The 26,320-nt window shown below is 40.8% G+C and overlaps 2 protein-coding genes across 3 annotated transcripts; one reads left to right on the forward strand and one right to left on the reverse strand.

Moving 5' to 3' along the window:
- Positions 1–2,964: 2,964 nt before the first annotated feature.
- On the reverse strand, positions 2,965–9,717 carry rgs4 (regulator of G protein signaling 4). The gene is made up of 5 exons (XM_068590052.1): positions 9,627–9,717; positions 9,391–9,507; positions 8,157–8,221; positions 5,813–5,976; positions 2,965–5,219 (listed from the first exon to the last, which is right to left on the reverse strand). The coding sequence occupies exons 1-5, from the start codon at positions 9,668–9,670 to the stop codon at positions 5,040–5,042; spliced, it is 570 nt and encodes a 189-aa protein (XP_068446153.1). The 5' UTR covers positions 9,671–9,717; the 3' UTR covers positions 2,965–5,039.
- LOC137793725 (histidine-rich glycoprotein-like) lies at positions 8,984–26,024 on the forward strand. Of its 2 annotated transcripts, XM_068590051.1 has the most exons (8): positions 8,984–9,092; positions 14,058–14,131; positions 23,172–23,285; positions 23,551–23,638; positions 23,805–23,971; positions 24,143–24,250; positions 24,518–24,604; positions 25,113–26,024. In XM_068590051.1, the coding sequence occupies exons 2-8, from the start codon at positions 14,129–14,131 to the stop codon at positions 25,848–25,850; spliced, it is 1,305 nt and encodes a 434-aa protein (XP_068446152.1). In that variant the 5' UTR covers positions 8,984–9,092; positions 14,058–14,128; the 3' UTR covers positions 25,851–26,024. The 2 variants fall into 2 exon arrangements, with proteins under 2 accessions (XP_068446152.1, XP_068446151.1); XM_068590050.1 differs by lacking the exons at positions 8,984–9,092; positions 14,058–14,131 and adding an exon at positions 22,176–22,385.
- Positions 26,025–26,320: the final 296 nt, after the last annotated feature.

Genomic DNA, 26,320 nt, shown 5'->3' on the forward strand with positions numbered 1-26,320 from the left:
TGACATTTGCATAAATCTTGATGCATAAACGTTTTTTACAATCAAGTGTCAAAACATGGCTCAAGGCTGTCACAAGCCTGCTGAATAAGCTTAAGTTAACGCCAGCTCAAAATACAATAACACAATAAATACAAACTCATTCACAGTGAGATGAATCCCTTTAGGCCTGCAGTGTTTATGATGAAAGTATCTCAAGACAATCAACCAGAGATCTAGACCGGCAGCCCCCGTGATGTATGTACTGAGCTAACGCATTTGGTCGCTTGGTGGAGATAAGTGGCTTTGTGTGTGCACATGTTGGGGTGTACGTGCTTCCTTGCATGCATGCATGATCACATTAGAGCACCAGATCCTCCTGTCAGGTTTTAATTAGCAGGCCTCACAGCTGCTCGCCGTTGGTAAGGCAGGAGAAAACATCCAGCGATAAGCAAGTTAGCGCTGAATGACGAGCCAGAACGGACTCTGGTTAGTGTAACAGCTGCAGGCGAAGAAAAGCACACAAAGACAAGTCCTTTCTAACGGAAGATATCTTTCTGTTTTCCAACTCAACCTGTGTACATAAGGGCTGGTAAGTTGACATGGCACAAACTCTGGTCTTTAAAGGGCTGACTTCAACACCAACTTCCAACTTTTTTAAAGATGCTGTAACGTTCAGAAAATCGTGAAGTTGTCTAAATCCTGTATGACGCGTGAGCGTGCAATAGACGGGAGTGCGCTATCTTGGCATTGGCCCAAACACTGATATGACATTACATATTTTGGAAAATACGATGATGTATAATGTTACCATATTTTGTTTGGACTATTGGCTCAATGATTTCACCTAGCTTTGCATTTGCTAATTACTTTATTAGCTAACGTTATGAAGCAACCAATGCGTTGGGGGAACAGATGGACGGGAATGTCACCGCTCACCTTACACACTGCTTATAGGCCAAGATAGATTTCATCAGGAAGCAAACAACGGCCTGTTGTTCAAAAAACTTCAAATGTATTTTGACATTACATGAACAAGCAACCTTTTTCTATCTTGCCAATAATAATACGTATAATTTTATTGCTAAATCACACAGTCCACCTAAATACTCGTGGCCTCTTGCTCATTCTATCTAGATGACATAATTCAAGCATACTTAGGCCCCGTTTACACGGGGGGGAAATCACATATGTACTCATGTGGTTTGGCCTTTCATTTACACGAAAACAGAGGTTTACTCACGGAAAACGATCATTTCTAAAAACTCCGGCCAAAGCGGAGATCTATGAAAACTCAGTTTGCGTGTGCACTCGGTCAAACAGAGTTTTAGGTCCTCAATCGTCACTGTATGCGACTAAAAATGCATCACGTATATGAGCGTCCTCTGCAAAGGTTTGGTATTGTTATGACGGCGCTCGGTGGCATATTTATGTGGGTTCATGTAAACTAAGTTATTTTTAAAAACGGAGGGGCAGAAATATTTGTTTCTGTAAATACTCGGCTATGTGTAAATGTGGCTTTAGGCTGATATACAGTATACACACCAGTATCCTACACAAGACAGTCATGAGGATGTATGTAGTCATACCTTTTTATGTTTGTGTGACTTGCTCTGGAGCGATTTAGCTAAAAATGTCACTTCAATCTTTTTCTCAAAAGATAAATTAATCACTAACTCAAATGTTTTCAAAGACTAACCCATTTTGTGCCTACATGGAAAAGCTCCTGGAGAACTAATCCACAGCAACAGTGTAAGAGTGTTTGTAAATTATTAACCAAAGCACTTTCTCCCTCCAGATTCTGCCTTTTAAAAAACATCCATGCCTTTATTTTCTATTTGTATGCCTTTTACTAAGCTGCAAAGCAGGCAGACGGAATTAGCAGAAAGTAAATATTTATGCATGTTTTCCTTCTCCTTGTCTGTTAAAATTATATTTGCAGAATATTTGGTTTAAGGAAGCTTATTTACCGTATGGTGTGTCATGGTCCCACATTTGTTGCCCTTAAATAGGCATAAAGTTAGGCTGTGAGTGTGAATACAGCTGCAATAAACAGTGGAGGTTAATCGAAACAAATACGCCCTCGGGATGAACCAGTATTGAACACAGTTGAGGCCTGAACTATGTGGACAAATCACAATTATTGCTGATGAAAATGCAAATATAAGATTTTAAAAGTCTACAACTAAGTCAGAACTGTTTTGCAAACATTATTTATTTAAATGTTTAATTTGTGATTTTACCACATCTTGACAGGCTGGGATGCTGGGATGTCTGGCACTTATTCATGAAAAGATGAGCAAAACACTAAAAACTGATCTGACCAGTCAGCTGCTGCTGCATGTTTCCTTTTCTTGGTCAGATGTCCAATCGGGCAAAACCGGTAATTCTTCTCAACAAAAGAGATATAACAATAGAAAGCTTTGGATTTGAATTGTGTCGTAATAGAATATAAAAATATTTTTTTCTTTCGCCTATCATCTGCAGACATAACATAATCACTACCGGAGATTGGAAAGGCCGCCTTGGGTCTACCGATTATAGATGATTGTGTGTCTGAGTTGTGTCAACATCATGACTTTTTTTCACACATCCTATCAAGAAAGAAAACTGACTCACGATCTCGACATAACAAGTTAGCTACTTAACCTGTAATCACAAGAAGTAAAGCTTCAGGTTGAGTGCATAAAATCTTAAAATAGAATGAAGAACAACTTCTTAGCTATTCAGTCAAATATTACATTTCCAAAACTCTTGAATTACTTTTCATCAGCATGGATTGCTTGTTCACTTAGAACACCTCACAGTGAACGATGGCTGCCTCCAAACTTCAGATTTGAATTATATTCAATCACATTGGAGAACATCAGCCTTGTCCCTGAACTGGCTGCTTTCTTACTCTTGAACTAAAATGAACCAAGACAACGACACAACATCCATGACATAAATAGTACAATGACATAATTTAATACATATCAACATGCAGTATCTAGTTTTCTATAATCACATCTATCAACATTTTAGTATGCAAGGCCAACAAAATATTTTAGATTGAAGTGAACATACTATTTTAGCACACAGCACAAATTACAGTCAAAGACATTTGGGGGAAAAACGTATGACTCAGGGGAACTCTTCAAAATCGATCGGATGATCCACAATTTGTCTTTTTGTTCCACTGTTTGATAGATGGTATTGCAACAGAAAATCAGTACAACAATAATAAAGTGCGCTTAAAATTCACACTACAGTTGGTCAAAGCCAACATTTGCACATTGCAGGGATATACAGCTTCGTCCTTTAGATCAATACCTTACTTACTTGAGGCCAGAAGAACATAGACATCAATATTCTCTGTCTGCTGTACAAAATACGAAGAATACATAAAGCGTAAGTGAGTAAAACATGAGAGCCACTGTTGAGCCAAACCTCACCACTCAGCAGATGAATACATAATGGTTCATATAATGTAGTAAAACATGAGAAATAACAAGCATATCAAAGTTAAGAGGACTACCCTATCAGTATTTTAAAACACAATATTTTGCTGTCTGGGTTATTACAGGATGGTTTGAAGGAGGTAGCTTTAGATTATTTTCTGTAGCCCGGTCATAACTGAAACTATTAGCAAACACTTTCACATTATCTGTATTAACCTTGTAAACTCTGTTGAACACCTAGGCTCCCCTAATCAGGGGATAATTTTACTTATTATCTACATAAATATAATCAAAAGTCAAGAGTATGAGCAAAAAATGACTCCTTGATCACTCCTCGAGTTTGTTAATTGTATTTTCGGTGCCTTCTCATCATGGCACAGAGTAATACTGCACCTCTTTAGAAAGCTTAAGACCAAAAGCATCCAAATCTGCAATAATATTCACAACAAATACAAGCAATGAAAAATGATCTAATTTGATCTGAATCTTGGTCACACAATGAGGTACATGATTGTCTCCTTCCGCATGTGTCATCTGACACCAATGAGATCGCAGGACCTTCGCAGCTTGAGACTCCAATATTGATCCCACAGTGCTCTCTACTACTGTTGGATTCACACAGTCTTTATGGTTACAACCGTAGTACTTTAACTGAAATCCGCTGTTTGGGGTACTAAATTTGTGATTTAGTGAAACGTTTGAGTTTTTTTTAAACATACTTCATCTCTGTGAAATCAGGACAAAGAGGTTTATTTAATATCGAACGTTATCTAACTTTTGAGGTGTGTAAAAACAATTGACAGCTGATGGTGAAAGCAGAAATGACAAACGGTGGCGACCCTGTCACAGTTTAAATCACATGTTCTACATTAACCAAAAATATTTTAACAATTTTGGTTAGGTCTTTTACAAAATATTTTGGTTTGGCATAAAATTACTATGAATTTGTAATAAATCCAAACCAAACATTTAAGCAACAAAACTGCCTGGTTATGTTCAGACAACACAACTACTTGTTTATGTTCAGGCATCACAATAACTTGGTTATGTTCAGCCAACACAACTACTTAGTTTTGTTCAGACAACACAACTACTTGTTTATGTTCAGCCAACACAACTACTTGGTTTTGTTCAGACAACACAACTACTTGTTTATGTTCCAGCAACAAAGGTATTTACAAAGGACTACCGGCTCTTGGGTGAATGTTTTTGACCCTTCCAAAACCCAGAACCCCCACACAGACTTCCACAGATTCATTTGAATCTCAATTGTGACACATCAAAAGGTAATCCGCGAAAAAATATGTTTCCTCAAAAAGTAATTCACAATGCAATTCTGTTGTTTGGGAACATCGTTATTTTTTTTTAGACTTACTACTTCCAGTAACAACTTTAAACAAAAAGAAAGAAAGTCTTGGCTACGTATCACATTAACTCTTGACGTCACCCTTTTATACATAAATCTTTTTCTATAAACACGAAACACAAAAACAACGATATTTTTAAGTGTTCACTACTAACACTGGTAAAGGCCTTTGGCACGTTCTGGTTCTCCATGTCTGCTTGCTGTTGAAGAGCAGCCAGTTGACATCCCAGTTTTTGATTCTCCTGCAGCTCCTGAGTTTAAGTCTTGCCTGCTGGTCTGTGTTCGACATCCTGCATCAGTTTGGAGGCGAGGAAGCGCCTGTAGGAGTCTCTCTCCATCAAGGTGTAAATCATCTTCTGAGCATCATTGAAGCAAGTGGGGCAGGCGTTCTCGAGGTTCCGCATTGTTTCCTCTCTGGTCACCGCGTCTAAGTTTACCTTTCATCACACAGAATGAGAGGAAAGACCGGGGTAAGAAACAAAAACACAAACTATGAGCACAGACTTTTATTTGACACGTCTTGGAAAAAGACGGTAGAAGTTAAAGTAAAAGCCGCTTGAGGGACACAAATACGACATTTTCATGTAGTTTGGTGGAAGACATTTTTAGCAAGTGTGGGGTGGGAAACGAAACAGAAATACCCTTTCATATCTATTTTGTAGATTTATTTTCCATTTCATTTTCAATAAGCATAAACCCAAATGACTGTACTACGTTTATTTGCCTGAACTAGTGTTGCTAGTAGAAATATTCATAGCTATGCGGTCACTTCATTAGAGATGAACATGCTGTTGCATTAATGAGGTTTGCAATAATGTCTTTTGAAGTTGTGTTTCGGGTTTTGATTGTCAACATGTTCTCATTGTTTTAACATCTTTTTGCTTTTCAGGCATTTCAGTCTAGAGGCCTGTCTGACTTAACAAGCTTGGTTTATTCTTAGGGATGCATGTTCCTCATACAGTGCTGATCACGCTCACTGATTGACATATAAACTGGTGCGCTTTCATATGCTTCAGATGAAAACCATTACCTCACTGGGAGCATCTGCCTTAACGTGTTGCTGGTAGAGCTGCTGGGCTCTACTGGCCAGCTTGGAGGGTTCAGACTTCTTGTAGTCTTCGCAGGCGACCCAGAACTCCATGTTCTCCTCGCTGAACTCTGACCTTAGGAAGTTGGTAAAGACCGAACGACCCGCTGAGAAAGACAAAAACATGTTTTTCAAACGCACGAGTGATTACATCGGCAAGGTGATTCATGATGAGTTGAAGTATCGTTTACAGGGCCAATATGGCCTTGCCACATGTCACAGCCAATCAAAATGACCTACATCTGACATATTTGGTTGCCAGACTTGTGAAGAATGATGCAGCAGTATCATTCACACAAGTCCCATTTCTGCTACCAACTCTTGCCAATAGCTAGCTAAAATGGTGCTAACCACCCTGGCCCAATGTTGAATATTGAAAGCCATATTATATCAAAAGAGTAAAACATTCTTAACAAACTCATTTTGAGATACTGGTATATTTACACAAGATACACACACAAATGAAATAGGTAAGCCGAATTTTAGGCAGTGTGTTCCTGGGCCAGGCGATGCATGAGAGGAGGAAGAACATAAGAAAACAAACACTTAAAAGGAGCAAAACCATGTGAAGGCAGCACTATTACACTGTTATCACATTTTATACCCCAAAAAATCCTTGCTGCATTAATTGCATCCTGTCTTTTTGTGTGACACAAGACGGGACAATTGTTGTAGTACACAGAGAGCTCAGCCTTTTTGTAGAAGTCGAATTGGTTAACTTCTTTAGCACTACGCACTGTGGCTTCATAAATGATACAAGACTTAGTGGTTAAATGGAGGACATCACTGAGGCTATAATGAGAGCTGACAAATTAAACTTGACATAACATTGTTGGAGGTCAGTGGAGGAGGTCATGGAACGGAGCCAGTCAGAACTCAACTGCTTCCCCAAAGGCATTGCTCTCCTCATGTGTCCACGTACACACACAGTGTAAAGAGTGTTTATACACACACACACACACACACACACACACACACATGCCGCACTGGTCAGCATGCCCTAAGGGGCCACTGAGTAGTGCCTTGAGACACGTAGCAGAAAACCAGGGCCCAATCCCAATGTCCCCCCTAAGGCCTTAAACCCTCAATGACGTCACCTGGTAAATGGTTGAGTGTGAGAGGCTGTGAGGGCTGAAATGGTGCAAATACAAATGGGACAGCATGTTGCTTCAACATATCGTAATACCATGCTAACGTAAAAAAAAATTGGATTTTGGCTATTTATACTTTTTACACCATTAACACCTACCTGGCTCTTTCCTCAAAAGATGAGACTCGTTTACATGTTTTTGTCTCCATGTTCCTACTGGTAGCCCTGTGACGTTGCTATGAATTGTGCGTAATTCCCTTGGGCAAACTCTGCAGAATTGCGGAGTGACGGAAAGTGTTCATAAAAGGCTCATAAAGTCTGTGAGAGAGCCCTCAAACCCTGAACGACTTGACACAGGGGCAAAACCAAACCCTCACAGACTTAGAGGCGTGCTCCCACACAATTATGTCACATGAGAATGATCATATGTTTAGTTTTGTTTTAGCTAACTTGTGGAGATTTAGCTGGAGCCTCCTCCTGGCGGTTATTGTCAGTATTATTAGTATCTGACAGTCCTTTCGGGCTTGCTTTGGATTCTAACTAGGGTTGGGCAAAGTTTAAAAAAAATTAATCGCGGTTAATCGCGTGATTTTTCTGCGATTTCTCGCATTGTGCGCCAAACTCAACAATGAAGTAAAAAGCTAGTGTATTGCATGCTTTTATTTTAAAGTAATGTTACAACGGCACTCTGGAGCAACAGCAAGTTAACATACATACAGATATAGTTTATATATATATATATATATATATATATATATATATATATATATATATATATATATATATATATTGAACAGGTACTGTTAAGTAGTAAGGGTCCCTGTGAGGGACAAACCACTCCTTTTGTGAGTTTTTCTTCCTCAGTGAGAAAAGTCCAGTCTGTGTTGTCTTGAACAAGTGCGCTGAACATCTTGTGACAGAAGAAAGTTCTCCTCTTTGAGAGAAGAGTAAAGTATTTGCCGCCTGTGAGCGCGGCTCGAGACGCCAGGTCTGAACTACGCCGTCTGGGAGAGATTTAAAGCGATAAGCTCCTCCCAATGCAAAAAAAAACATGCAAAAAAAACCCATGCAGTTAACGCATGATCAAACAATTAACGTCATTAATCGATTGAAAAGTTAACGCTCAGGCCTAATTTAAACACAACCTCATGAGGACTTGTTCCGAGTTAAACATGTTGAGGTGTGAAACATACTTACTTTGACTGCTCATCACGTAGTTGAAAGACTTCTTCCACTGCTTCACCTCAGCTGGAGTAGGAATGCTAAAACACAAATCATGAGGGTTCTTTAAATAAGGCTGTGGGGAGTTTTAAAGCAAAACTGCGACAATACAGAAAATTACACAAATTATGTTCAGGATGTTTCTGATCTGGATTTCATATTTTGTAAGGTCTTTAGTAAGGTCCAATAAGGTAATTGTTGCAATAGGTATAGAAAACTCTGATGGTTTCCTGCCATCCCACCCGAACAAATACAAAAAAAATAATTATTTAAAATATTGTCTTGGAAGCATTTCCATCAAAACAAAAGGTAATGCTTTTTTTCTAAATCAGCTTATGCAGAGCCCAACTGCACTAATTCACTAATCAACAACTAATCTAACATGTCCACAGCAAAACCTACTGTTCGGTAATACCCACTTTATAAAAGTCTTATCACCTGCAACAACCACAATAATGTGAATAATCAACAGTTAATCCTGAGTAGAAACAATAGATCAAAATTCACATACGTCATTCGAATGATGCGCGTCACAGAGCATGTCTTTGTGTAGTGAAGGGAAGGATTCTGATGCTGATCAATTTACAGGGAAACTACATATTGATTGTCAATAAGCGTCTTTGAACATGTTCTGTAATGATGAAACGGAAAGGTCGGTAACACTTGAAGGCTTGCTGAGGGAACGCAGCCTGAGGCCAGATCACCAGACCAGAACAAAACAAGCCACGGTGTGTTCTTCAGCAAATGAAATTCAATTTCAAACAGTGTACTCCTCCATGGTGATGCAAACCGCCTGCGATACACTTACGCTGTAAGAAAAGAGAGGTTTTGTTCAAAACTAACTGAATGACGAGGGATCTCAGTCTGTGTCCAAAGCCAGATATGTTTCTTGACCAATCAAGGTGGATAAAGGTCAGTGGAAATTTACCTCAAACTCCAAATACTCTCCTCACACAATGGTTAGAAATACATATTGACTATATGAAACACCTGTATCAAAAGCACTATTTATCAATTGACAACTGCGGAGACAGCTTCCAGATTGAATTGCAATTGATGTACTTTCCTTAGGTGAATGGAGTTTAGTTGATTCATAATCGTTTAAAATATCATCCTGCACTCCTGGAAGAGCCGATTGATGTGACATCCAAAGAATACAAATTCAACTTTAAAACGTCCAGAAATTGAACAAGCGATAAGCTCCTCTGACCTCTTTGCTGCAGCAGTATCAGTCTTCTCTTTTATTTGCTTCTGGTCTGCTGCTTGGGGATCATGCTTCTGGATTAAAAACCTCAAAAAAACCTGTTTAGGCTTGATGTCTTTGGCACTGTGGGGAAGCGGATGAGAAGATAGTGAGGGAAATGCATTTGGCTTTCAAGTAATAACTAGTTTAATGAAAACAATTCAACTTCCACCCACCAGTTGTCTAAACTAAATTGGTCTTACCTTTTCAAGCATGTTGTAGAAGGTGCTGCAAGTCCTCGACACATGGTGGAACGTTAGCGATCCAAAGTCAATGCACCAGGAAGGCAACAGTGTGATTGCAAGCAGCAGTGCAGTGTTTAGTATTACTGGTGTATCCACCCCCTGCTGTTCTATTCAGAGAGAGAGAGAGAGAGAGAGGGAGAGAGAGAGAGCGAGAAGGGTATTACAGCTGGGTACACGTCAACAGCACACACATCACGTGGAGTTGGCCAGCACACTTCATCAAGAGGCTTAATGTTGTTACTTTTAAATGCTCAAGCAACTGAATTAGTTCGCCGCGTGATAATTACACACCGCTCATATGTTGTGGTAACAATGATGAAGGGGGAGTATTTGGTATTTCTGCCTATGATGTGCATGGGAAGTCAATTAAATTTCACATAACCCAATATCACAAATTGTACAATGTGCAGCCATGACAACCTTTGTCTTCGAAGCAGAGCGTCGCATCAGGTCCAAAACACCCTCTCCTGTTCAAACGATATTGCCATTTCGGACAATGTTTAGGAATTGACTCGGTCGAAGGGAAATGGAGACGGCAATAAGCACGAATACAACAATTGTGCGAATAGGATCCTGGCTCAGCCGTTTAAAAAGAAGACCTGTTTTATCTGCTGCTGAGCACCAGGCAGAGGCAATCTGATGGCTCGCACCACAGAGCCACAAAGTCCAGTTGTCTGGCATCTCCAACTTAATCTAAGTAGGAGGTGAAGCAATGTGATCACGTGAGCCGTTTTTGACCTCGGCAGCTTAAGAATTGGATTGCCGTCCTGTGAATGCAGAACCCAGCTTAATGACACGTTCGCTGTTAAAGAGGTCTTTGAGGATGGCTGACTGGTTCACAGGGTAATTGTTGGATGTAGATGTTGACAGCAGACATCTTTTTAAAAGTTGTTTGGATGATAGAGGGCATTAATACAAAGAGCTTTTTTTTCCCATTTCAAACCTGACATTTGAACCTGACATGGTTTTTAGCTCTGCCCTGTGGAGTTTTAAAAATGTATGTCTACATTTAGCGTTGTGTGAAACCTTGAGGCCCTACAAAGGTGCATTTCTTTCCGAAGAAACACATTTGCGAAGACGATTTTAAAAGTATTTTAAATCGAGCATTGTTTACATCCATCTTTACGAGCTTGCGTTGTTCTTCCTCCCGAGCCTCGCTGGGTCATTGCACATTTTCAAACGATCGAGGAAAATCAACTCAAATAAATATTTATATAAATCCGCGTTGTAACATCCACTCATGAAAGTCCTCATATGGGTTGTATTAGAAGGCAGAGACAAGCGTCTTGATTTATTGTTTAGATTTGAGGACTTTTGTACAACGAAAGCGCTGTAAAACAGTCTCACCACAAATCACCAGGTGACAACAGATTTACTTTACTTCATGCACAGCAAAACCCTCAGGAGAATAAAAGAAAAACCATCTTGCACGGATGCCACTGTATCACAGACACAAAATCTGTCGAGATTAAAAAAACTACATTATTCCCGATACTGTAGGTGTGTCCATGATGACACATCATGGTGGGCTGCGGATTTTCTACCTGCGCCTTAAGTGCCTCAGCTGTTTACCAGGAGCTTTGCTGTGAGAAAATGAGATAATTGGGAGAAATACTTATAATACATGGAGTGTATTTGTAAAAAACAATACAATTATAAAGTAGCTCTAACTTTGTGATTCTGTTTAGGCCAGCAGTGAAGGTTTAGCAGGCCCTGACGGTCCACTGACACACACAACGCCTCCCTCTCCAATACCTTTCCTCTTCTGAGAGAAGGAGCTCTGCAGATTGCTTTAATGTGCTCATTTATCTTGACTTGAAAGGGCACACTGATTTAACATCTGCAGCTTCACTCCCAGGTAATACATAAATTAGATTGAGCTATGGTCAAATCCATTTAAATGTAAAGTCTCTCTCTCTCTCTCTCTCTCTCTCTCTCTCTCTCTCTCTCTCTCTCTCTCTCTCCATGTGCCTATAGTACACATGACATCATTTCCAAATCTGGAGGCCAGAACAGTTTTTCCTTTCATCGGATGATTGAAAAAAAGCTTGAATTCTTTTCTGTGAGGGATTTAAGAGCAGCTGAAGCCCAAACGTACCTTTCTGATTTGTAGCCAACATATGTAATCGTTTAAAACATCCACCGCTGCCGAAGGTCCCCTTTCAAAGAAAGAATCAGTTCAGCAGGGCCAATTGAAAAAAAAGAGAGAGAAAGGACTTCAATCAGAGGGGCGGTCATGATGCTTGTTTGGCAAATCGTCTTCTGAATGATGTGCTGGCTCCCTATCATTATTTTCTGAATAGCATTTTTGCAGACCACAATACAAATGATTCACAGAGCAAAAAGTGAAACAGAATTTCCGTTGGGCTTTCACAGCATGACATGGGTGTTTGGTTCCAGCCAAAGAGGGGTTGATTTTGTCTCCCAATCTCTTGTTGATAAGCGGTGCTCGGCCAGACAGCAGGATCTGGTTAGAGCGCCTGTGGCCAGGCTCTGTGGGCTCCTGAGGAGTCAGCCCCATCTCTCAACAGGTCTGTTCAACCCCCCTGCAGAAGCTTCTCAGCGGCCGCTGCAGCAGCAAGACACAGATACGCATTGGTTAGGTAACATCTACCGTGGGAAGAAGCAAGAATTTAGTCTAAATGACAGACAAAATTGAAAGTCAGACAAAATGCAATCAAGATGTGAAGTGAAAAGAGGCAGAAATTATAACATATGAAGTGTGTTTAACTCATATCAACAGTATATTTATTATTGGATTGTATACTTTTTTGTATCATGTACACAATGAATTTAGACATGATTTTTGTACACTTCTTTGGGCGTCTGTGGCTAAGGAGGTACGACCAATCAGTCTTTCACTAGTTGGAAGATTGAACCTCAAATTGCTCCTCAAGTGACGTGCCATCGGAGTGTGAATGAATAGTTCAGATCCTGATGGGCAGATTAGCAGCTTATACGGGAGCCTCTGGCATCAGTGTGTGAATGTTGACATGTAATGTTCAATGTTTTGAGTGGTGGGAGGACAAGAGAGGCACTATATAAATGCAGGTCCACGTACCATTATTCTTTGAACAAATTTGATTACTCAAAAAGTCTGATTGGAAAACCATGAGTCTGTATTGTATGTATGGAACTGCTCGTAATCATCTCTTCACTGAATTATGTGAAAATCCAGACTGTATATAAATCTATAAATTCCACTGAATAACAAAAATGGTGCGCGTCACTGGTAGGAAGCATTACGTATATATGGAGACAAAAAAACACACTTAACATCTGGCTTTTCTCTTCACTGGGAAAGGTTACAATTGGTATTCATTCCTTTTATCTATTGGCCGTCTCTAGCCTATTTGTCCTGTACATTTTGTTGCTCTGTGAAATGGAATCTTACATCATGACTTTCCTTTGGTGCACAGAGGGTAAAGAACACAATGTGACCTAAATACTTAGAAATAGACAATACAGGTCAGTTGCTCTCAAAAAGACTCTTATCTTTCCAATAAAAATGGATTCAAAGGGGCATTTTGTGACCTTCTACCCCTACAGGTACGTTATGGTCAGATTAAAGGTAACGACACTACTTTCAGATTTCGGAAAACCTTGTCTATATGTAATGCAAGTCGATCATACTTGCATTACATATATGTGATTTGAACCAGTGTTGGGGAAAAGAAAATTAGAGTGCAGAAGTGCAGTTTTCATTGTCCTGAGATTAAATTGATGAGATTAGCAGCATCACGGGTTAGTTGTAATGCAATCATGATAGCTTAACAAACAGTGGAGTTAATGTGTATTCGGGCCGTATCACATTTACCAATTCATGAATAGCTCCAAAGTTCAAAAGGATCCAAGGCAGCCTCAGAGCGAGCGGTGGATATGGTCCCTCATAAACCATATTAGGTGATGAGTAAATAGGCTCCGCACATTGGCTTAGTTTCAATCAATTATCCCCCTCCCCCACTACTGATCTCACAGCTCCTCAGAGGAGGGACAGCAGAGCCATCGTAAGCCGTCTCCTTCATTCCCGTCAATGAGATAGGGGATGGCTGGGAAAGGAGAATTGCGTCGATCATATGGTCAAGAGCTGCATCTGTCATCATGAGTGACACTCAACGTGACGTTTGAATCTGTCAGGCAAGATGAGGAGCTACGGAGGGCAGCTAGCTGTCCCAGTGTGAAACCGCTACTCACTGTTTGATTTGGCTGGTTTTCCACTTCACATATGGGTCTGATTTAATGCAGTGAGCAGCACTTCAAATATCTCGATTATTCCTTCAGGAGATGACACTCAGGGGTATGGAGAGGACATGAACTTCATCTGAATAGAAGTTATTATCTGGATGGTCAGATCAATTCACCTTTGTCCTCTCCTTTATGACTCACCAGGTTGGTGACGCAGAGCAGGATACACTTCATCACCCCCCTCCGCCTCAGGAGGACACCTTTACCATGACAACATGGTCAGTGCTTCTTCACATGCCTCATCTTTTGTCCTCTTTTGGATTTGCAACAGAGAAAAGTATAAGGACGGAAAGAGATGATGATCATTTACCTTTCACATATTTAGATGAAATGTACTGACATGGTGTTAAAAAAGGGACTAAAACTCTCACTCCCACTCCATCAAATACATTCACTTAGAAGATACATGTGTATGTGTACAATCTAATCTGCAAGGTATCTACAGGAGGGGAGCACAATCTAAGGAACACGGTGGGAGCCTCCCTGAGAAAGTATCACCGAAAACTTAAGTATTCAAATATTATGAGCTTTAAAAAGGTCAAATGTACACAGGAGCACCGTGAAGACAAAGTCATTGGATTTTCATTATATTCCCATGTGTGTGCTACTTTTACCTCAACGTATACAATTGTGTGTCTGGAGTGCTCAAACAATTCAGCTCAGCTCCAGAATTCCTTCGACTTTCTTTCTGATGTAAGGAGAGGATAAGCAGCGCTGTTGATTTCTTGTTTTAGCCACTTTAGTTGTTCACAAGCTACGCTAATATTAGCTATGCTAGCCTTGTCCGCCACCATCTTATTAGCCTCTTCTGTATTTGCATTGCCACCATCCGTTGAACTAGTAATAATGGACATATGAATTACTAAAATAAGAGCTTATAATGCCATTGAGTCATCCAAAGATTTATGGAATTTCATTTGTCAAAGTTTTGTGACCCGCTTAGACAATAGTCATTGTAGCTTTCTGCAGCACTGTATCATCAGTGGACGTTTGACTGTTGAAGTTTGAGCGTCTTTAGGTCAAGTATCCATCAGGTTGTCCTTTGTTTCATTCCTTCTTGGTTACGCGCCGTTACAGTTGTAAAATGCTGCAATGTCTTCAATCAGATATTCATTCATCTCATGCAGCCACTCTGACCTCAACCTCTCCACATAAGGACCTGTACAGCACGGTAACTGATACCTTTGAGGAGTCTGGCATTACAGTTTAAACACTGTCTGGCTCCAAAAATACGAGGTTGCTCCCTCAGGGATGACCGTAAAGTCTGCTTTCGCTATGCGCCCTCAGCTGTGACAATTAGCTCATCGAACGCAAACAAAGAAGGAGACCGTTCCGGCTTCGGCTAAATGACCCGTGACGGACATGAGGAAAGACGGAAAGCTACTGCTTGTTTATAGGCCTCGTCACTGAGGGCCTTAATTAGCTGTGATGAGGCTACGTGCGGAACAGCACGCAGGTTGGGATACCTATCGAGATACCTATCGGGACGCATATCGGAACGGATTGCTCCGTGGCCGCGTTCACATCTTTGATCTAGCGCGGGGGGACGATGTGTCGATGGAAGAGCCAGCTGTTTGTGTGCATGCTTCAATCGTTCTCATGTTTGTATGCTTGGCCCTTTTTTTGCTGTACATCTTTTGCTCCGGGGGGAGTTTTTAAAGCGCTGCGGAGTGTTTCGTCTCCTTGTCCAGAAGTCCCGAACACCTGGCTGAAAAGGAGCCGCTCTGACCGCGTGACTAACGATGTGATCACGCACGAAAGGCCACGCTTATTTTTTTTTTCTTTCTTGACTCGAGGCAGAAGTTAAAATGCATGTCAGCCATAGTAAGGTCAATCTGTGCTTGTTTTATGCCAGTTTGCAGCTCTGTCATCCTTCACAATGACATTAACTGCACTTAGTGTTGTCAGATTTTCAAAATAAACCAGATGCTTCATAACAGATTACAGACAAACCCTTTTGTGAATGCAGAAATAAAGAAAAACACATCAGTATGTATTGATTTGGAATTTCTTCCTAGTTTTGTGATCCTTCCCATGTCCCCCAAATCTGGTTTACAAATCCTCTCCTTTTTTAATGACAGTCAGGCCTGCACTTGACATCTACAATCTGTTTTACCAGAGAACTGTGGGCTTTAAACCTCTCGCACATGTATTGTTCCCGAACAGTGCTTCGTAATTGAAATGTCAAGATTACCACTCGATGGAGCCAATTAATGACAAGAAAACAAATCTTCCTTTCTGCCCCCATCAACCCTTGCCTGAAGTGAAAAGACAATATTTTCATTTCCCAGCTTTGATGACAGACAATCAAAAAATCAGAAACCTCGCTACAATATTTTTCTGGAGCCGGAGAATGGTCTGTGTCATAACAAATGTCAGGGTGCCGTGTGGCAGGACGGAAAAAAAGAAGCTGTGTTGATTGTAATAATGTCAGAGTACATTTGGTTCATTTTGGCATACAAGCATGTTTTTGCAAGTAAAATGGCTTCCCTCCCCGATGGTATTTCTGCTTCTCTGTGTTGTGTGCTGTCCCATGCTGGCCAAAATTAATACTGCAAGAATATTGTCTTGCTGCGTTTTATAGGTGACTTATTAAAGGTGGACATCATTGTGATCGGCATTTGGTATCGTGTGTGCTTGGTGCTTGTGTGTAGTCTGTGACTGAGTGTGTACCTCTGGGGCTAATCCTGCATTTTGCTGCAGGAGACTGTGTACAGTAAGCCCCGTGGCCGGTTAATAACCTGCAGCCCACCGGTACATCGCTGACCCCCAAGTCGAAAAAACAAGACCGCAGTGGCAGAAAAAAATGTGACAGTGGGACGTGGCATGGAAAACTATCTCAATCCTTCCAGAAATCCAGATGAAGCTCCCAATAGTGTCAGACTCTGTCTATATGCTATGCTCATCCAGTATATTAGGATTGTCACCTTCCACAAAATAGCCTTTTCAACATCTTCGTTTTGTAGTTGCATATTAATTCAATGTCAGCATGACTTTATAGCACTCTTATGAAAAAAATGTGTCTTCCAGTGTCAAAATATATTCACAATAATGCGCTCACTGTAGACCGGCTCAGTGGTGCAATTTCAGGATGGAGAAACTGTCTTTTATGTTTTAAGACAACAAGAAGATGTTGCCATTCCCCTAGCACGCCCTGGTCAGTCAGAAACAACATGTACTGTTTTTTCCACCACAAAATTGATTAAATTAAGACTGGACGTGCAACAGTAACATCCTTCCAAGGCAAATCAATACAGAATCATACGACAGAAACCTGCCGCTGCATTGCCCTAACCCTAACCCTGCATTGCTTCAGAGGTGAAAGACCCAATAAATCAATGGTTTAAAAGCACGAATGCAACAACTCAAAGACAACACTACATTGAAAGGAAAGTCATGCATTTAAAATGTACTTCATCAGCAGCAAACATTTAAATTGCAACTTTTTAAAGTATTGGCCACTAGGGGGTCACAGTCTGTCAGCCTGTTTTGGACATTTTGATCACACTATTAAATCGTTATGGCCAATGTGTCCATCCAGAAGCAGTTGCTTTTCACACACACTGGAGATGCAGAGCAACATTGCAGCATTCATGTGGACCCACAAGTTGCCCTCGCTTTGCACAGCAGCTTTGTTTCTTGCCATATCACAAGATTACGCTAAGAGTTGTGGAATCACAAGATCACACACAAAAAATCCATCTTGTCACGCTGCAAGTGATTGGTTAAAGGGAGCTACCGGACTACATCTGCAGATTTTCAAACACGGGGCCGAGGTTCGAGACCGGCGCTCGTGTCCCAAAGTGCTGTTGAGTGATTTTACTTTCGTGACGTTTCTGACGTGTTTTTCCTACTTACGTCACATTGTTTACTTTTCACTTAGTTTAGGTACTTAGGGACTTATTTTAAGCCCAACTAAAAGGTTTGCTATAATCAGTCTAAGTGGTTTTGACTAAACTGGAGGCCATTTTAATTCAAAGATAGCACCTGAAATGGGACCCAGCAGCAAACGTAATCTCCTGTACAGCTAAGTTTATTAAAAATACACCCTCCTCAACCCGATATTGTCCATATCGTTTTTTTTTTTTTTTTATGGGTTGTCTTTTCTTTTCTTTTGATCATTCAGCATTCAATAACAGTGTCTATTAACAGTCTACAACCAGAGGTTAAACTGACTACTAGTAAATGAAACATTACCTCAATATTGTATTCGGTCAGTCATATAAATGTCATAGTATACTTTGCAATGTCATCATATAGAAAATGATAGACAGGGTTGTTCTTCAGCTCCACCTTTTCCATCATTGTCTTTAAATAGGTGACCTCGCCATGTGCCGTATTAATGGTACATTGAGCTGACGTCAATTATATAATTAGTATTTCAAGCAAAAATCATTTTTTGCTTTTGAATCGTCACATCGCAGGTATGTGTTACACAGCATGCTTTTAAATGTGTGTTACAGTAGAATACCTTAAACTTAGTCACATCTTCATTTTACATTCACTAGTATCGTTCCTCACTTAGAATCAACAGATTTTTTTGTTTTTAAAGTTCATAACCTTTATTGTGTAAAACCAAACGATTAATGGGCCGTTGTTGAAAAGTTTGTGCATCCATTTTTTTCATCTTTGATTGAAAACAACAACCCACCCATTGCAACGTGCTCCAGTATATAACCATAAAAGGTGAGACTGTTTCTCAGCGACTGCTCTGTGACGAGGGCCACCTTTGTTCCTCTTCTGTCCCCGAACTCGTTGTTTTGCTCCTGCACTGGTTACAGCAGTCTAAATCCTTGCTATAAGTGACCTGTCTGTGTTCTGCTGGTGCATGTTCTGAAGGTGTGAGGTCATGCTGTCATCATGAGCACCTCTATGTGTGTTTGTGTCGGGTTGGTGAGATATTACATTATGCTGTAGCACCACCTTGTGTCTTGTGTAAGGGACTGTCGAAGTGTTCAAGCATTAAAAGTACACATTAAGCAGCAACTGACAAATAACTATAATTGTCAAGGACAGATTGAGATCATTCCTGCCCACTACAATAAGACTTTATAATAAATTACTCCTGGCCAAATCAATCAACTCAACTATCAGCAGTTTGTTTGTTGGTCTACATCTTTGCACTACAGTTGTGTTGGTTTGTTTTGTTAGTTAATTGACTGTAATATATTACATTTCTATATATTGTGCATTTGTCTTATTATATTATATTTTTTATAAATATTGTGTATTTTTTATTTTGATTATATATCTCTTTTATTTCAAACTCATGACTCCATTTAGCAACAAACACAAATACAACAACAGTATATAAAATACCATCCAATAGGAGGACATAATTCTTGTTAAAAAAGTCACTCGTGGTTTAAAACATACAAAGACTTGTTCCAATGTTTCCAGAAACAAGAAGAATACCTCGTATCACTCTGTGTTGGCTCAGTTACGGCTTTTATAATTACATTTTCTGAGTCATTTAATCAACAACACAGCATGGAAAGTGGAAATATTACAACTCACAAACATTTTACTTGCACTTGCTTAAGCAAGATTCTGAATGCATCATTAAATGCCACCAGAATCTTTTTCATTGTAGCTTCACTATAACTGCACCACAGGTGGGCTGTATCGAGGAGGACAGTAGCCTCTAAAGAGAGCGGTTTTAACATCTTCTGTACACATATGAAATTTACATGCCACCATGTTAGCTTGTGCATATAGTTTGCAACACTGCCGCTGCACATTGTCATCATCACTTGGGTCATATTCCTAAAGGTTGTAACCCAAATAGCTGACCTTGTGCACCACATTTAACTCCTGGTCTTGCATACAAAATTGTTTACCTGTATGTATAAGTGCTGCTGGAGCGAAAAAATAATCCCTTTTTCGGGATTAATAAAGTATCTATCTATATATCTATCTATCTATCTGTAGGAAAACAAAACAAAAACTTCTCTCTGAAATGTTGTGCATGTATAAGTAGGCCTAAAATATAAGTACTCAATTAAAGTACAAGTTTTTCTAAACTGAAAATAAAATACAGTCCGTAAATGAATGTGCTTAGACTTCACTCTGGAGCAATGGACCAAGCTCAAAGCGCAACAGATGGTCCAACATTCACTAGCATGGCTGAAGCTGAGCTCTCAGCCTCCAATAATCCTAACCTGTGCTGGGTAGAAGTGCCCCTTCTCCATTTTCACTCTTGCCCCATACAAAGTCTGTGCCCATACTCTGCCTGTGTGCTCTGTGTTTGCATTTGGGTGACTAACATTTACAATTAGAAAGGAAAAAATCTTTAAAACATGAACGGTGAAGGCTCTTGGCTCCAAATCACTTGTTTTTCAGCGTTTTGGTAAGTTGCAGTCATGGTCTGTGTCAATGACCTAGAAGTCATTACCTCCGACGCCCTCTGACTCAAAACAACTCAGATCTCCACAATGTGTATTGGACATAATAATAACATCACTAAACTGGTGGTATTGTTTCTCGGAGCCATATGGCAGCATTCACATGGAGGGATTATGCAATTCAGCAGAAAAGTTTTTGATGTCAAAAAAGATTGCAGTTGACTCAAAAAGTCCCTTCAGACTTTGACAAATTACAAATTTTGGCACGCAGCATTATCTTGCATCATCACAAATATTTCCACTGGCACCTCAAACTTTAACTTGTTTTTCAAACTTGTTTTTCTCAGAAACAAAGTAGCATGTTGTTCCTGGGACAAACACAAACTAATCAGTGTCCATTGACATGTTGTGTTCTGGTTTGGAATCCATCCAAGTTTTAAATGTTGTAGTTGCTAAACCTTTACTTTTCACGTTATATCTTAAGTCCCGCTAAATGATCTGCGCTTTGACATTAATTTCAATCACTGTGTCGGCGGTCGTGTTTCAACGATTCTGTGTGTTGCGTAAATGTGGCTGATGTAAGTTGCAACACAGCCGGTGCACAAGAAATATCGATTTTTAGCCTAGTGAGTCCATGGATTGTTTATTTTGTTGTGACAAAGTTCAAGTGTTTCAATGGCGAGAGATCAAAGTTCAGGAATGTCCTGAAGCGTATCATGTATGAGTTCATGCTCTTCTCTCTACCTGCATTTTGAACAATTTTAAAACAAAGAATTTATAGTAATAAAATTAGAAAAATGCTTTCAACTAAATTGTTATTGACAGGCATTTGACAGGCGTTGGTTAAGAAAAAGAAGGAAGATACACTCATTCAACACTAGAATGGACATGTTATTCGGACTGCGTTCATGATCGCATTTCTTCATATATGCATTATCAATGAAATTGGACAGACAGTTTATAGATAATTTAAAATGGGGTCGTGTCAGTGGTGGAAAGAGTACAAAGATGCGTTACTTAAGGGAATGCAACAAAACGTCAAAGTGAAAACACTCCTTGTGTTGGCGATACTCTAAGTCTACTCTACATTCTCTATCATATGGTGTCTTGTAGAATAAAGCAGGATATATAGCTATAAAGCTAGGGCTCCCAAGGTAACTACAGGCTGCAGCTTCACTTTAACGGACACCTCCTCAAAGGTGCCATAAATGTCAAGGGCTGGGTCAGGGTGATATAATCAAGGCATATATAAGTGTGAATGCATTTAATCATGACTATAGTGACCTGCTACTGGCATGGTCAGCTGGTAGAGTGACTACAGTAGCTGCTGAAAAAGAAGCTTGTTTGAATGGACTTCTTCATACTCAGTAGTCAATATCTAAAAGTTAGATTTCAATTAATCACAGTGTACTTGCATCTTGTAAATACTGTTTTTGTGAGCCGAGAGTGAATCAAGTGACTTGCGGCTCACTGACTGTCCTCATTGATCCCAGAGAAGAGAGTATGACTAACTGCAGGGCCGATAATCTCCCAACTGATAAGCTCCACTATGCAAGTCCTCACAGCATCACAACAGTAGCTGATTGGCAGATGGATCAACCAATGTAGCATCCCTCAATAGGACCTTGTGTTTTGGGGAGGGGGTTAGGGGTCAATGGTTATGTTTACCTGAAATGACTGGAGGGACTGTTGTGTGTGTGTGTGTGTGTGTGTGTGTGTGTGTGTGTGTGTGTGTGTGTGTGTGTGTGTGTGTGTGTGAGAGAGAGAGAGAGAGAGAGAGAGAGAGCGGGGGAGTTGGGGATGTGCCTCCAGCAAACAGTAGCAGGATATAAAAGGTCAACCCGTCCCTCTATGGAAATCTTTCCTACCAGCCAGTGTGTGTTTTAAAAGACAGACAGGGTTGTCTTGGGCCTTAACCATGAAGCACTGCATGCTGTTGGCGTTGTTGTTGGCGTTGGGGTGCGTCCAGGGTGCACCGGTGGCACAAGGTGTTGTGGCGCCGGGGTCGTGTGAAGACGCGTCAGCGATGGGAGCTGCAGGACTTGCTCTCAGCAAGATCAACCTGGACCGAACGGAGGGCTACGTCTTCGCCCTGCACCGTCTGTCCAACGTGCACACGGCACAGCATGTGAGTCCAAATTGAGGAATTAATGGCTAATGTTAAAAGAAAAGTTTGATTTTCCAATTAGGGGTCAAATCCATATCCGTCAAAGCACTTTACATGTATTTGTTGAGATCTGAAGATGCAGCGACGCCATTAAAAACAACTGTTGATTCGCTTATTTTATTGAAACATTATTGAAACATTGTAACTAATTATGTGGCATGAGGTTTTGATCCGAGAGTGGGGGCAGATTGAGGCCAATCACCTTCTCTGCAGAGCAAATGACACGTAGCAGTTGGCCCTAGTCCTTGGCAGTAGCTGCAGAGTACCAGATAAGGATATAGACATGATGAAATCCCCTCTGATGAGGTTTGCTCCAACAGGGGACATCAGAGAGGATTTTATCATGTTATCTAAGTAAAAGATGATTATAAAAAAGGTATACATGAAGGCCAAAATTAACCAAATAATGGCAGACATTTTGTGTTTGATCTTATAATAAACAAAAGAAGCTATGGCATAACATCTTGTACAAGAGGATTATTTCTGGGGCCCAGAAGATTAAAGGAAAGTGACTACAGGTGAAGTTGAAGAGGATAATTATGAAATAATTTCAGTCTGCCGAAGCTTTCTTTTGAATATTTGCCAGTTGATAATAAAGGCGATAACAATTCAGACACCAGATATTTCAGCCAAATATTTTTTTAGGGCTTTATTTATCGTCAGCCATTTGAGCGGTCCCACAATGACATATTGTTCTACCCCAACATAAAGGATGCTCTCATAATGTATTGTGTCTGTCCTTCGCAGGGTGAGAATGGCATGGTTTTCTACCTGACTCTGGATGTTGTGGAGACCAACTGCAGTGTTCACAGCAAGAAGGACTGGAAGGCCTGTGAGATTCGTGACACCACCAACACACCGGTTAGAAAACACACGCACACACTCCTGAACAGAGTGGATGCCAAAGTCCACAATCATCATGCACACAGAGTATTTATTTTGTCAAGTCTTAAATCAACATGTCTCACTGCTCTAATATTCACCTCCTAAATGAGTGGTTCAAAATTAGCAGGAGAAGAAGACGTGAGACTGCTTTAGATACAATAATAAGAAACTAATATAAGTCGAGTCTTTGTACAGCGCACTAAAATAAAGCATGTGCTTATGAATGTATTGGTCTTCACAGGTGTATGGACAGTGCAAAGCTGCCATCTACATCAGTAAGGTGCACAGAGTGATGCGTCTCTACAAGTACAACTGCATTGTCAGACCAGGTAAGAAAATCAAAGTCATCTCGGCCCACTTGTGTATGATGAAAATGAAAAATGTTTGTAATTTGGGTCATAGTGCCCAACTTGTTTTAGTTTAACTTGACTTGGCCAGATTGCTCTTCTTTACAACTTGTTTAAAATCTATTTTGTGACTTTTCTCTCTGGTCAGTCCCTGCAGCCAGGGTGAGTGCAACATGTCCTGACTGTCCGTCTATGCTCAGCGTGGATGACCCTAAGGTCAAGGAGACTGTGTCCCTCTCGCTGGAGAAATTCAACCGTGAGGGAGGATTGTCCAAACGCTTCGCTCTTCTCAAAGTCAGCCGCGCCAGAGCTGGGGTATGTTTCAATACCATTAAAACAAAACGTTTATACCTGTGACCTGGATATATGTCAGTTATTGATTTTAAAACATTTTAAAATGTTCTACAACAAACGTAGCATCATTTATTATACGTCTTTTCCTGTCTTAAAAGTCCATTTTTTCTGTTTTTGTGTGTGTGTGTCCAGTATGCCATGTCGATGTATTACAACGTAGAGTACAGCATCCAGGAGACCACCTGTCTCAGTACTGCACCAGCAACTGATCCGTGCCCATTTTTGGAATGCGAGTTCTCTGTGAGTCATGACATTTCACATTTGAACATTCATCATGCTCAAATTGTTGTTTATTATACTTAGTATGTGCCAACTGTATTTTTCTTGTATTGAGGTCCCATTTTCACTCTGGCGTTCCATTTTTAAGTGTAATAAAACAGGGAACTATTTGAGTTTTTAGTGCTGTAACCTCCAGAAGACTGTTGCGCTTTCTCCTCATAGTCAGCAGGTTTATTATGGTGAAGCCACAGGCTCTCCTCTCTTACTTGCTTTTTCTTCTCTCCTCAGCACAAAGGCTTCTGTAAGGGATCCCTCTTCTCCACTCCTTCTGGTAGCACAGACACCAGTGTAGATTGTGAGATCTATGAGCCTGAGGTAAGGCTTGCTCAGCCATGGTAAAAAAAAACAAAAAACACAGCGTCACATTGATTTACTTCTTCTATTTTCTACTTTCTGGAGTAAAAGAAAAAATGTTGATTAATCTTTTCTTTCTTCCATTAACAGTAATTTGTGTCTTATTTTCATAGTTTTGGCAATCGTGAAATTGTATAGCCCCCAAAGTAATTGCTGAGATCTGGGCGCAAGGATTTGATCATTTGTCTCACCCTGCCTGACTTCTTCAAAGTGTTGATCTCAGCAGTATTTTTATTGTGATTTAGAAAAGACACACAATGGCCAGACATCGAAAAATAGGATCCCAGTCGTGATGAAGTAGAATTATTGATAGCTTTGCATTATTCTGAAACAGTTCATGTTTTGTCTGTATGCTTTATAACCGTGGTGGGTGTAGTACAGGTGACGCATATCTTAAATTCTACCAAATACATTCGCCCACAGTTTTAGGTCAGACACATTGCAAATTGTATCTTTATGTGTTCTTCAGGCTGCTGAGAGGGAGAAGATACTCCACGAGCTGGCAATCGCGGCCGACCACAAACACCGTGACACACACGCACACAGCCACACCCATGATGCCGCACACGCCGCCGACTCATCACACACGCACGACCACGTCCACGACCACACCAAGAGCCACGCTCAACACAACACCCAGCAGCACGCTGCCAACAGCGACCACCACCACACACACGACCATGCTGCGGGCAGTGGCCACGGGCACGGCCACGACCACTCCCACGACCACGGGCACGGCCACGATCACGTGCACACACATCACGCCAAGGCGCACAACCACACTGGCGACTTTCCCAACCAGCACCACAACTACCACCACGCTCCCGGCGTACACACCCACGAGCATGACCACGAGCTGGCCCTAGATCACGACCACAATCACCCTCACCTGCACGAGCACGAGCACCACCACCATCACCACGATCACGTCCACGAGCCCACACCCCACGACCACCCAGAGGGCGTGGTGACGGTTCTGCCCGCCATGGGCCAGGCCGTGACCCTGCCTGCCGCTGGCGCCGAGGTAGGAGTCACCCTGCCACTCAAGGAAGACCCCCAGATCCCGGGACAGATGGAGCCCACCATCATGCCATTCCCCATGGCGGTCTCAGCCAATTGTCCACCTCCAGCGGCTGGAGGAACCCTTGTGGAGAAACTCTTCCTTGAGGACCCCATGTTCAAGCCAGTCACAAAAGGTGTGAACTAAGTATGAAGCTCACTTGGGAACTGAATGGATCCATCAACACAGACTGAAGTGAAGACAGGAAAATCTTTACAGGGACACTTTTGCTTCAGACACAAATGGTTCTTTATAAACACAAACGTTCCTGTCTCTGATCTCTTCAACCTTCTAATAAAGGTTGAGTGCATAAAAACACTATTCACATGAATAATTTTTTTTGGGGTGTGGTGGGGTGGTGGGTACATGTCTACCTGCAGTACATCATGTAAATAATGCTTTTGAAATAATCTTTTCTTTTTTTTAATTATATTTAAACCAATTTGGATCATCAATTGTTTGCCTTGATACTCGTCTAAATTTAAGTCTTCATCTTCTAACTTTCTTATGTGTACGAGATAGAGCTGTGAAAAATAACGTGTTAACGCGCTATGATTAAATTACATGAATAATTAGTTAATTTTTTTAATGCATTTTACGCATGACCAGAATGAGTT

Source organism: Clinocottus analis, unplaced genomic scaffold, assembly GCF_023055335.1.
Source record: "Clinocottus analis isolate CAN_PGR_092001 unplaced genomic scaffold, fCliAna1.0.p SCAF_23, whole genome shotgun sequence".
Lineage (NCBI taxonomy): Eukaryota > Metazoa > Chordata > Actinopteri > Perciformes > Cottidae > Clinocottus > Clinocottus analis.

Bases quoted from the DNA above. Each gene is read 5' to 3' on its own strand.
- rgs4 (XM_068590052.1), bottom strand. From the start codon at position 9,670: ATGTGTCGAGGACTTGCAGCACCTTCTACAACATGCTTGAAAAG. The intron at 8,222-9,390 runs GTCAGAGGAGCT...TTTGTGTTTTAG, and splicing joins GATACTGCTGCAGCAAAGAG to CATTCCTACTCCAGCTGAGG. The intron at 5,977-8,156 runs GTAAGTATGTTT...TGTCTTTCTCAG, and splicing joins CTACGTGATGAGCAGTCAAA to CGGGTCGTTCGGTCTTTACC.
- LOC137793725 (XM_068590050.1), top strand. From the start codon at position 22,176: ATGAAGCACTGCATGCTGTTGGCGTTGTTGTTGGCGTTGGGGTGCGTC. The intron at 23,639-23,804 runs GTAAGAAAATCA...CTCTCTGGTCAG, and splicing joins CAACTGCATTGTCAGACCAG to TCCCTGCAGCCAGGGTGAGT. The intron at 24,251-24,517 runs GTGAGTCATGAC...TTCTCTCCTCAG, and splicing joins TTTTGGAATGCGAGTTCTCT to CACAAAGGCTTCTGTAAGGG.